The following is a 12,309-nucleotide window of genomic DNA, read 5'->3' as shown; positions in this document are numbered from 1 at the left end:
CTTATGAGCTTCTAGTTCAGGTCTAGAGCATAGGCTGCACTTTGCATTTTTTTTTTACTGGTATTTGCTAAAATGCTTACTTCATGTCAAACACTGGGGTAGGTACCAGTTAATTAGCTCAGACACAGTCCCTGTCCTGTATGGAGCGCACAGTCTAAGTAGGGGGGAGAATAGATATCCCCATTTTACAGTTGAGGAAACTGAGGCACAGAGAAGTTAAGTGACTTGCCCAAAGTCACACAGCAAGCAATTGGCAGAGCCAGGATTAGATCCTGGCTCTGCCATGATTAAAACTAAGGTCTTCTGACTCCTAGGCCCATGCTCTCTCCACTAGGCCATGCTGCTTCTCAGGCAGTGTTCTCTAGTGTGAAGGGTTTGACTCTGGGAGTCGAAGACCTGGGTTCAGCTGCTGAAAATGGTTTTTACAAACTGTATGAATAAAAATGATGGAATGTCAAACATTTTCAGTGGCCGATCCAAAGAGGTGGAGAGTCATTCCCTTCCCCTGCCCCCAGTGATTATTTGCCCGCCGTGGGACAACCTGACCACCTTGTAACCTCCCCAGTGCTTAGAACAGTACTTTGCATCATAGTAAGCGCTTAATAAATGCCATTATTATTATTATTATTATTTGCGTGGAAGCAGCTGGCTCCCTCTCAGCAACTGGCAACCACGACCCCATCCTATCTCACTCCCCGCCGCATCCAGCTTGCTCGGACTGGACTGGGCTGAGTCTAGGGGCACCCCCTGTGGTGGGGGCTGAGGAAAGTGAGCAGCCCAAATTAAGGGAGGGGGAGGCCCTAGCCCAGGAAGATCAGACCTTGCAGCTTCTCCTCAGGGCAGAGAGCTGGGTGGGAGACTCAAAGAGGTTGAGGGAGAGAGTCATCTAGGGCTGAGGCTGGTCCATCAGCTCCCCAGGGTCGAGCATCCTGCCTTTCCAACAAAGGGGGAACTGGGCCTAAAAAGGGGAAGGGGCCAGGTTGTCGACACCCATCATCATCATCACCATCATCATCATCATCATCAATGATATTTATTGAGCGGTTACTGAGTGCAGAGCACTGTACTAAGTGCTTGGGAGAGTACAATATAGCAGAGTAGGTGAGTTTATAATCCAGAGGGACAGTCTGGACTGGGGAGGAGGAGCCTGCTTCCTGCATCCACCCCTGCTAAATTACATAGCAGTGGCAGCAGGGAAGCAGCAGTGATGATGATGATAATTGTTATTACTATTGAATTTGTTAAGCACTTACATGTCAAGCACTGTTCTAAGGGCTGTGGTAGGTAGAGGTTCATCAGATTGGACACAGTCCCTGTCATATATGGGGCTCACAGTCTAAGTACAAGGGAGAATAGGTATTGAATCCTCATTTCACAGATTAGGAAACTGAGCGACAAAGATGTTAAGTGTCTGGCCCAAGGTCACACAGCAGACAATTGGCAGATCTGGGATTAGAACCCAGGCCCTCTGACTCCCAGGCTCATGCTGTTTCCACTAGGCCATACTGCTTCTCAGGGCAGCTGGGAAGAAAAATAGCACTGGCGGTGGGACTCTGGTGGCTGGGGAGGTGTGAGTTTGTGGAGGCTGGAGAGGGCATGTTCTGTGGAGGCCAGGGAAGTGTTTATCTTTGGAGGCTGGGGAAGCACTGGCTTGTGGAGGTCAGGAAGGAGTGGATTTGTGGAGTCTGGAGAAGGTGTACCTGTGGAGGCCAGGGAGGGATTTGTCTGGGGCGGATGGGGAGGTTTGTTCCTGTGGAGAGGGATGATGACGCCTCCAAGATTCCTCCTGCCACTGCCCTGGCGTGACAGCCCTCAGATTTATAGGTTTTCTGGACCTCAGTAATGGTAGCTCATTTTTCTGAACAGTTCAGGAATTCTGGGATGGCTGGAAACTCTGCCTGGGTTCTGGTCCCAGCCCTGCCACATGCCTGCTGTGAAACCTTGAAAGAGTCACCTTTCTAGGTCTCAGATTTCTCATTTGTAAAATGGAACCATAATACCTGGCCTTCCCTCTATCAACCAGGGATGTTAAGGGGACAAAGTGGCATTTGTCATGAGAAAGCACTTGGGAGCAATAAAAGCATTATATGAACTGAAGGTATTAGTATTCTAGGCCCAAGTTTCTGGACCTTGGCTAAAATCCATTGCTTTTTTTTTGTTTGCTATCTGACTCTTGCCTAGTGGCTAGTTACTTTTGATGGTTATGAGAAGCTGGGATTGTCTGTGCTGCTAGTTTTAGCCAGGCTATTGCCAATCCTTGCTGGAAGTGATTCCTAATAATAATAATAATAATAATAATAATAATAATAATAATAATAATAATGGCATTTGTTAAGCGCTTACTATGTGCAAAGCACTGTTCTAAGCACTGGGGGATACAAGTTGATCAGGTTGTCCCGCGTGGGGCTCACAGTCATCCTCCCCATTTTACAGATGAGGTTACTGAGGCCCAGAGAAGTTAATTGAATTGCCCAACGTCACACAGCAGACACGTGGCGGAGCCGGGATTCAAACCCATGCCCTCTGACTCCAAAGCCCGGGCTGTTTCCACTGAGCCACGCTGCTTCTCCTGCATTCCTACCCAGCAGAAGGAGGGTTGCATAAAGCAGGACTGGCCTTGCTGGAGTTAAGTCAATGGGCACAATCTCCAGTGCCTAATTAGGCAGAACTTTTACAGAAGTCAGAGTTGTCATGAGCCAGGACTGCAGGATCCTCTTTTTTTCCCTTCTCCTGAGGAACTTGCTTGATCATCCATTCAAGGAGTAGTCTAGCTACCAGAGGAGAGAACCCTGGGCTTTTGGTTCCAACTCTGCTGCTGACAAACCACATGACCTTGGGCAAATCACTTGAATGCTGTGGTCCTCAGTTTCCCCATCTGTAAAATGGGTATGATATTCCACATTCCTGCCTCCCATCCAGGGATATTGGGAAGATAGCTGACCCGTTAGTTGTGACTCTGTTTTGTGAGGCTCAGAAGAAAGGCGAACTAGTTATACAAGTCGTGATTATTAGCATAGAGTTTTTGAAATCCAAAGTGTCGGTTTGTTTTGGGGACAGGTTTCTTTTAAGACAACCCATGGCAAGCCACTTGCCATCCTCAGCATAAAGGTAGAACATCAGCCTCATCTGGTGCATCAGATCTTCCGATTTTATCACCCAGAGCTCACTTTCCTGAAGAAGTCCATTCGGCTCCCTCCATGGCACACTCTCCCGGGTAAGTCTGAGGGAGGTGGTGAAAATGCTCAGCCTCCCAAGAGCTTCCCTGCTCTGGCAGACCTGGAGATGGGCAGGCCAGTGACAAAGGAAGCAGCTCCCCAGACAGGAGTAAGGTGGGTGTGAAGGGGAGCCCGCTCCCGCCTGTCTCCTCACACATTTTCATAACTTTGATTTCGGCTCCAGTCGCCCACATTGAATTTCCCCTTTCTGTTGCCTGTTTGTTTTTTGTTTTTTATTTGTCTTTCAAAATTGTAATTTTCTTTCCCGATTCAAAGCCACCTTCATGTTGTGACTCATCCTCCTACATCCCGTCCCTGGGGGCTGTAGGTCACATTCCCTGCCATGCCAGTAGTTTCAGTATTGTGCCACCAAAACGACCTCATGGTTCTGCAGATGGGGTTCAGGGTGAGGCTGATCCAGGGAATGCTCCCGTGACCACCTCAGATTATCTTGAAGCCAAGAGAAGTCTAACTGGAGGCTCTCCTTTTCCTTGGATTTTAGTGAGAGCCTGGTCTGCTTGTGTCTTGTCCCTGGACATGACTCTTAGCTCCCTGGGGCAAATGGGATTTCTTGGAACCCAGATAGAGTAGGCCATTGACCTCTGAATTTTTTTCCTCTCTCCTAGGGACTCCCGTGGGAGTGCCTGGTGGGGAACCTCAAATCTACGTGCGCTGCAGTGACCCCAACATCATATGTGAGACCCAAAAGATGGTACGGCCACACAAAGCTACCCTGCACACTGAGGGGGACCACTTTCGCTTCACTAGGCGAGCTAACCTGTTAGTGCTGAGTGTTACTACCATATGGTTGTTTGGCTTCAAGTCAGATCATCAGTCAATACGTCAACCCATCAGATGGTGTATCTAGAGCATTTACTGTGTGTAGAGCACTGTACTGAGTGCTTGGGGGAAAACAGTAGAATAAGTAGACACCGTCTCCGCCCTCAAGGATCTTGCGGGCTAGCTGGGGAGACAGAGATGTTCTCAGTTACAGGTAATTCATCATCCAAGTGGCCATTCCCACAAATATTCTGCTGACGTAATCACCTGATTCAGGCCACAGGAGCCTGGCCTTGATTAATGATGTGTATATAGCTATGATTCTGTTTACTCTGATGGTATTGACACCTGTTTACTTGTTTACTTGTTTTGTTTTGTTGTATGTCTCCCCCTTCTAGACTGTGAGCCCATTGTTGGGTAGGGACCGTCTCTATATGTTGCCGATTTGTACTTCCCAAGCTCTGCAGACAGTAAGCGCTCAATAAATATGATTGAATGAATGAATATAATAATAATAATTATTGTCTCTGTTAAATACTTACCTTGTTGCTAAGCACTGGGGTAGAAAGAAGGTTAAGAGACTAGGGCTTCCACCCAGGGCTCCCAGACTTAAAGGCAGCTGTGTCTTACCCTGACAACTTTGCTGTGCCCCTTTCTCTGCAACACTTTCAAGTCCCCCTGCAGTATGCTTCTCTCTGGGGAGGAAGGTTGTTTCTTTCCCAGCTCCTGATGAGCTATTTCATAGCCCTCGAAGGACTGTCAATTCCCAAGTTTTCATTTTTCTCAGTAGCCGTTGAGCTACCAGAACAGCTGTCTAGATTTAAATGAGAGCCAACCCACAGTGCTCCTCTAGCATGGGACACAGGAATCCAGGCACTTGTTGACTGCTGTTAGGTAAACGGGCTCAAGAAATATCTGTCTTATGGTTGGTTAGGGAACTGGATAAAGTTTTCCGATTTAATTCTGGTCCTTTCTTCTGGTTTTGTCTTTTGGGAAAAGAAATGGTGGAACCCTGGGCGGAGACCCCAAAGGAAGAGAACTGGTTTTTGCATCCGTCAGTCCTGCTTACTGTTTGACAGGCTGACAGAAGTAAACTAGAGAGTAGAGGGAGCCCCAAAGTCCTCATCATATGGTTTGATCTTTAGGTAAACTATTCTAATGATGCTGCCCAATATCTTCCCAGGGCCCAGGAGAGCCCCAAGATGTGTTTCTCAAAGTAGCCGGAGGTCCAAGCCCACAGATCAAAACATTCTTCATTGCTATTTACACGTAAGTAAGGAAGTGCAGCCCATCTGCCGACCAGGGAAGAGTAGGTTGGGGAGAGCCTGTTTGTAAAATGCAAAAAGGTTAAATCAGTTTCTTTTTAAAATTTAGGACACAAGAGGCCATCTTCTGTATGGTCTCGGATTCTTCCCAGTTAATGTTTTGCTTCTGAGACTTGGAATTGTAGGGCTTAGGGAAGTAGAGAAGCAGCGTGGCTCAGTGGAAGGAGTACGGGCTTTGGAGTCAGAGGTCATGGGTTCAAATCCCGGCTCCACCAATTGTCAGGTGTGTGACTTTGGGCAAGTCACTTAACTTCTCTGTGCCTCAGTTACCTCATATGTAAAATAGGGAGTAAGACTGTGAGCGCCCCCGTGGGACAACCTGATCACCTTGTAACCTCCCCAGCACTTAGAACAGTGCTTTGCACATAATAAGTGCTTAATAAGTGCCATAAAAAAGTAGCGGTAGTAATGGTAGTTTCTTAAGTGTCAAGTAGTTCCAGGTGCCGTAACTGAGTGCTTGAGAAAGTCCAATAGAACCAAGAGTTGTGTTCCTGGCCCACAAGGAGGTTAGACTCTTAACATCAAAAACGGGCAGAAAAAGGTGAACCAAGAATGGAGGTCAATAGTCTATTTCCTGCCAGCCCCAAACCCACTCTGAGCCAATGAACAAGCAATGGAGGTTCCACACTCTCTCTCCCTCCCTCCCTCTCTCCCCTCTCCCATACTCCCTTGCTTCCCCACCAAAGATATTCCTTGTTTTCTTGTGCCTCCTCTAAGTTTCAATATCTCAGCAGGAAATTCTGGCTCATTCTGCTGGTTCTGAGCCCAGAGGCACCAGAGGGTGATAGCCAGTCTTGTGTAGATCACTTAAACTTTCTAGGTCACTTGAATGGGGGAATCAAGCATGCTTCTTCTGCAAGCATGATTAATGAAGACAACAAAATGGTACTTAGGCCATGGAATCAAATGTCTTTCCTTTTAGAATGTGCATGTGTTGTTTCCCTACATGTTATGGGGCTAGGGGGAGGCATAACCCATCCAGCAGTTCCCTGGTGAGATGGATTAACTGGGGGATGTGTGTCTTTCTCTCTCTCTCTGTCTGTGTTCTGTGGCAGGGATTCTTGGCTCTCTGCCCCTATCCAGGTGTGGCAGATTCACCTTCACTCTCTGCAGCGGGTGGATGTCAGCTGCGTGACTGGTCAGTTGACCCGCCTCTGCCTGGTCCTCCGGGGCACTCGAGCAGTGCGTCAAGTGAGAGCATTCACATCCCACCCCCAGGAACTGAAGGTAAGCCCTTCCTCTCAGCCTGGGATCAGCCACCAGACTATCCCACAGTGCCCTCTGCCCTTCCAGCTCTGGGCGTGGGCTCTAGTCTCTGCGGGTGTCTGCTCAGATTTAAAATTCACCAGGTGTCCCCATGATGGCTGTTTTAACAGGAAGGAACCCAATACAGATTACCTTTCCGTTAGCCAACAAGTCCCACTAGGAATGACCAAGACTTCATTACTATGAAGTCTTCATTAAAACTACCCTTTATTCAAGTTATCAGCTGTAGGATCATCAGTATAAAAGTCTAGAGGGCAAATGATCAGAATTAATGAGGACCGAACACTAATAATTACTTTGGACTTTCTTTAGCAATAATTATAAATGGGAATAATAAGAGAAGCACAACCTCTGTTACTGGCCCAGCAGTTTAAAAAATATATAGATATAGCTATATGTATATATATTGTTTAAATTCTGTTCTCATGGGGTGCAAAACTTGGAAACAAACTCCATCTGCCACCCACCCTTTGAGATGCAGCAGCAGCAGAGCCTATAGAAACAGAACAGGCCTGGGAGTCATAGGACCTAAATTCTAATCCCAGCTCTGCCACTTTTCTCCTGGGTGACCTCTCTATGCCTCAGTAACCTCATCTGTAAAATGGGGATGAAGACTGTAAGCCCTAAGTGGGACAGGGACTTGTATCTACCCTATCATTTAGTGTGGTACGTCCATCCAGGAGAGGTGGCTGCAGTTGCTTCTGATGAGGTAATTGCAACACATCCCTGACCCCTTAAAGGATTTCCAAAGTGTCTCCAGCATCTTCTAGCACCAGGCAGAAACTGCCTTCCACATCAACAGCGTTTATTGAGCATCTAATGAACCCTGTGCACTTTACTAGGTATTTGGAGAGCATGCAGTGAAAGTGAAAGGCATGATCCCTGCCCTCAAGGAACTTACAATCTAATAGAGTGGCAGTAGATCTTTTTTTTTTCACAATACTTGTGAAGTACTCACTATATGTCAGACATTGTACTAAGCACTGGAGTAGATCCAAGATAATCGGGTTGGACACTCTGTAGACTGTAAACTCACTGTGGGCTGGGAATGTGTCTGTTTATTGTTGTATTGAACTCTCCCAAGTGCTTAGTACAGTGTTCTGCATACAGTAAGCACTCAATAAATACAACTGAATGAATGTCCCTGTCCCACATTGGGTTCACAGTCTTAATCCCTGTTTTATAGATGAGTTAACTGAGGCACAGAGAAGTGAAGTGATTTGACCAGGTCACACAGCAGACAGGTGGCGAAGGCAGGATTAGGAGGATTAGATCCTTCTGATTCCCAGGCCCATGCTCTATCCACTAGCTGCTTCTATCGACAAATGTTCTGTAATAGAGAGTGAGACTCTACATATAAACTGCACCCAAATGACCGGTTAATTAAATACAAGAGTATTGAGGCGACTAATGGGATAGCCCGACTGGAAAGGGAGGGGTGTCAATTGGAGAAGACCTCCTGGAAGAGGACTTTTCAGACAGACTATGAAGGAGGAGGGGTGGGCCGTGTTTTGGGGACATTGATGCAGGGCAGGTGCTTCAGGGCTGCAGACAGCTATGAGCAATGACTTGGAGGCAGAGGTAGGAGGTTTGCTTGGAATACAGCATGTCAACTGGCCTACTGGGCCCAAATCCATGGCTAGAAATGAATTACCCTAGGTCCGACTGGCTCTGTAAGGGGTGCAGAGAGAACATGACTTCAGCACTGCTCTATCTCTTCCTGCCCCATATGAAGATAAGCAGCAGACAACCAACCAGCCTCCTGCTCTCCCCCAACAAACCTAGCACCAGCCTGCAGCCTGGTAGGAGCTGGTGACTTTGGAGTGAAAACAGATTTGCTAATGACCTCACTGATGGCTGCTCTGAGCCCTGGTCTGTGGCCTGTGTCTGCATCCACTCCTCTTTTTTACAGCTGGAACCAGATGGCGTTTTCTCACTCCCACATGGTGGCATTCACGACCTGCACATTGGGCTGAGACCTCAGAGGGCTGGAAGCAGGTTCATTTACCTCAACCTGGTGGATGTTGACTACCACCAGTTGGTGGCCTCATGGCTCGTGTGCCTGTCCTGCCGCCAGTCTCTCATTTCGAAGGTACTTGATTGCTCACACAAAGGTGCTTGAATTTAGCAGTGTGTAGAGAGCTCAAGAATGGGAGGGAACATGTATCATTGGACGTTATCTCTTGAACCTTACCTCCAAGGGGTTCTAATCTTTTGACTTTATTATCTGTGATGGGATTATCCTCTTTTTGGATTGTATGCTGCAGATTACTTTTAAATGTTCTCAGCTGAGGAGCTGAGGATCCCTCCCACTGGTGGGTGGTACTCCTGCTTCTGAAGAATCAATCCATGAAGTAATTGCAGTATTTATTGAGCACTGTACTAAGTGCTTGGGAGAGTACGGTCCAATAAAGTTGGTAGACATGATCCTTGCCCTCAAGGAGTTTACAATCTAATCAATCAGTTAATGGTATTTATTCATTCAGTAGTATTTGTTCATTCATTCATTCAGATTTATTGAGCGCTTACTGTGTGCAGAACACTGTACTAAGCACTTAGGAAATACAAGTTGGCAACACATAGAGACGGTCCTTACCCAACAACGGGCTCATAGTCTGGAAGGGGGAGACAGACAGCAAAACAAAACATGTGGACAGGTGTCAAGTCATCAGAACACTGTACTAAGCATTTGGAAAGTACAATTTGGCAACAATTAGAGACAATCCCTACCCAACAACAGGCTCACAGTCTAGAAGGGGGGAGACAAACAAGTAGACAAACATCAATAGCATCAATAAAAATAGATAGAATTATAGATATATACACATCATTAATAAAATAAATAGAACAATAAATATGTACATATACACAAGTGCAGTGGGGCGCGGAGGGGTGTAGAGCAGAGGGAGGGAGTCAGGGTGATGGGGAGGGGAGGAGGAGCAGAGGAAAAGAGGGGCTCAGTCTGAGAAGGCCTCCTAGAGGACAGGAGGTGAGCTTTCATTAGGGCTTTGAAGGGGGAAAGTTATTAAGCATTTACTGTGTGTCAAGCACTGTACTAAGCACAAGCACTATACTAAACACTTTAGATAGTACAGTGCAACATGGGAGAGACAGACATTAGAATATATTACAGATAAGGGAAGTGGCAGAGTATAAGGATAAGGAACCCAGGACTGTCCCCTTCTTCTCTGCCTAGGGTGCCCAAGATGATGCCCCAGTTTTGTGCTATCCACCCCATTTCTACCCTTTTAATTACTTCCAACAGGGCCTTAAGCATTTAAAAGTGCTAGACAGCATACTGAGCATGGGGAGGGATCTGAAGAAGCTAACTGTGACCCGATCCGTGGAAGAGGGCAGTGAACAGACATGTTGGGGGGAAAAGAATGGGCAAAAATGAAGCAAAACCAGAAACCACCACATTCCTCATCTCCTCACCTCTCAGTCCCAGCTACCCTGGTCCACGCCCTCCTGACCTCCCCAGCTGTCTAACTGTTGGGGTGATATTTGCCTCCAGCCATGTTGGTTTTGGGGTGTTGGTTGGCCCAGCTTGCCTGCAAACCCTAAGAAGGGCCCACCTGCTCCAGGCTGTGAGGCTCTGCTGCTCTCAACTTCATCTCTCCTCAGGCCTTTGAGATCGTGCTGCCTGCAGGAGGAGGGAAAGGGTCCAACAAGCTGATTACATACACCAACCCCTACCCTTCCAAGAGACAGTATTTCCTGCACACTAACCACCCCAACTTGCTGCAGTTCAAAGAGGATTCCTTTGAGGTAGGTGTGTATGTTGGGGGCGTAGGGGGGGAGCCTCTCGAACGCAGCGAGAGAATGCAATTGTCGGCGCTTACGTTTTCTCCGGGAATTTTTCTGAGCAGTAATGGACCTGTAATGCTCTAAGCTTTCTCATTAGACAGGATTCATCAAGCTCTTTATTGTGTTTTTCACTGTTTGTTTAGACTCTAAAATATATTAGAAAACCTTACTGAGAAATCATTCACTTTAATAACCCCAGCTTCAGAAATGGTGAGCCAAATAAAATCCTTAACTGAGTGAGGAAAGACAGGTTTGGCTTTTCCCACGATAATGGTCTGTGGAAGAGGAACAGTCCCTCGAAGTCAGAGGTTAAGTGTCTAATACCCCAGATAAACTGCGGTTGTCAGCTTTCTGATTGGTGCCTGGCATCTCGTATCAGAAACAGAGTTGAAGGAGGCACTCAGCTCAACTCAAGACCCTTTGACCTTAATTGTTCATCCTCCTGGTGCGAGTTTTGGCAAACATTGCCTGGGCACTGAGCGGGTGGCCTTGGAAAAAAAGCCAGCCCTTTTTTTTCCAATTAGTTTCTCTGAGCAGGCCAGTGTTCTTCCCCTCTGGATGCTTGCTCATCTCTCCTGGATAGTAAGGAAGCAATAACAAATTGTTCTCATAAAAACAAGAGAGAGGAATTCCTCGACCTCCCTGTCTCTGAAGGAGCTGAACTGGATGAGTCAATGAGATGAAGAGTGAGTTTGTTTCTGGCCCAGGTGATTTTCCATGAGCTGTGGAAAGGCTTGGTTGAGAAGAGAGGCCTTTGTAATCTCCCCAGCCGGGGGCAGTCTCCAGGGCTTGCCAAGGGCCCAGTCTAAGGCCTGGTCCTCTTGGGACCCTCTCCCTAATTTTCATCTGACAACCCTTGGGCAGTGCGCTCTCTTTCCGGCAGTTGGAAGCTGGGAGGTGAAAGTAGCTACAAAGGCATCCAAGCTCCCATCTGGGCAAGAACCCCCAGGAGACTGTGGTTTTAGAACTATGGGAGGATCTGCTCCTGCTATCTCACATTTGTTGAACTTGCCTGGAGTCAAGGGTACCAAAGGAAGGGAAGACCAGATTGCATGGTGCTTGGCACATAGTAAGTGCTTAACAAATATCATCATCATCATCATCATCAGAGGAGGAGCTGGGTGGAGAGGAACCCTGGCCCCACCATGTGGGGATTAGGGACAGAAAGAGCTTAGCCTCTGAGTGGGAATCTGGCTGTGAGTGGCCTGGAAGAGACGCATTGACCCACATTCATTCATTCATTCAATCGTATTTATTGAGCGCTTACTGTGTGCAGAGCACTGTACTAAGCGCTTGGGAAGTACAAGTTGGCAACATATGGAGACAGTCCCTACCCAACAACGGGCTCCTTCTTCCCACAGGAGAAGTTTGCCATCAAACAGTCAATTAGAGGCATTTACTGAATGCTTCATCAGGGTAGACCACTGTAGTAAGCACGTGGGAGAGTACAGTAGAATAAGTAGACGTGATTTCTGTCCCCAGTCTAGCAGAGGAGACAGACACTAAGGGGAAGCAACTAAGTATAAGGACTTGTAGCTAAGGGCCATGGTGGTCGGGGAGTGGCATGAGTTCTCTAAACACTTAAGGTAGAGAGACTCAAGTGCCAGCGTGACAGAGTAGGGAGGAAAAATAGGATGGGGAGGTGAGAGATTCATCAGGGAAGATTTTCTGTGGGTGATACAATTTTAGTAGTTCTTTTAAAATGGGGAGAGTAATGGTCTGTCAGATATGCAGGGCAAGGGAGTTCCAGACAAGAGGAAGGGTGCGAGCAAGGGCTTGATGGCATGAAAGATGAGAGGAAGAGACCATTAATATGTTGGTAGTTAAAGAGAAAATTTTGCAGGCTGGGTTGTAATGGGAAAGGTGTGAGGGTAAGGGAAGCTGTGGAGGAAGCAGAATTTAGGACTAGGTGAGCC

At 47.2% G+C, this 12,309-nt stretch overlaps 1 protein-coding gene across 3 annotated transcripts in view; it reads left to right on the top strand.

The window, feature by feature from the left end:
• NPHP4 (nephrocystin 4) overlaps positions 1 to 12,309 on the top strand; it is a 187,221-nt gene that overhangs the window by 171,703 nt on the left and 3,209 nt on the right. For all 3 annotated transcript variants that reach the window (XM_038747231.1, XM_038747229.1, XM_038747230.1), the window contains 6 exons: positions 3,058 to 3,214; positions 3,842 to 3,927; positions 5,179 to 5,264; positions 6,376 to 6,547; positions 8,499 to 8,678; positions 10,211 to 10,354. In XM_038747231.1, the coding sequence (XP_038603159.1) occupies positions 3,058 to 3,214; positions 3,842 to 3,927; positions 5,179 to 5,264; positions 6,376 to 6,547; positions 8,499 to 8,678; positions 10,211 to 10,354 (825 nt within the window). The remainder of the gene's footprint in view (positions 1 to 3,057; positions 3,215 to 3,841; positions 3,928 to 5,178; positions 5,265 to 6,375; positions 6,548 to 8,498; positions 8,679 to 10,210; positions 10,355 to 12,309) is intronic.

Source organism: Tachyglossus aculeatus, chromosome 5, assembly GCF_015852505.1.
Source record: "Tachyglossus aculeatus isolate mTacAcu1 chromosome 5, mTacAcu1.pri, whole genome shotgun sequence".
In the NCBI taxonomy this organism is placed as follows: Eukaryota; Metazoa; Chordata; class Mammalia; order Monotremata; family Tachyglossidae; genus Tachyglossus; species Tachyglossus aculeatus.
This window is presented reverse-complemented; position numbering and strand designations above follow the sequence as displayed.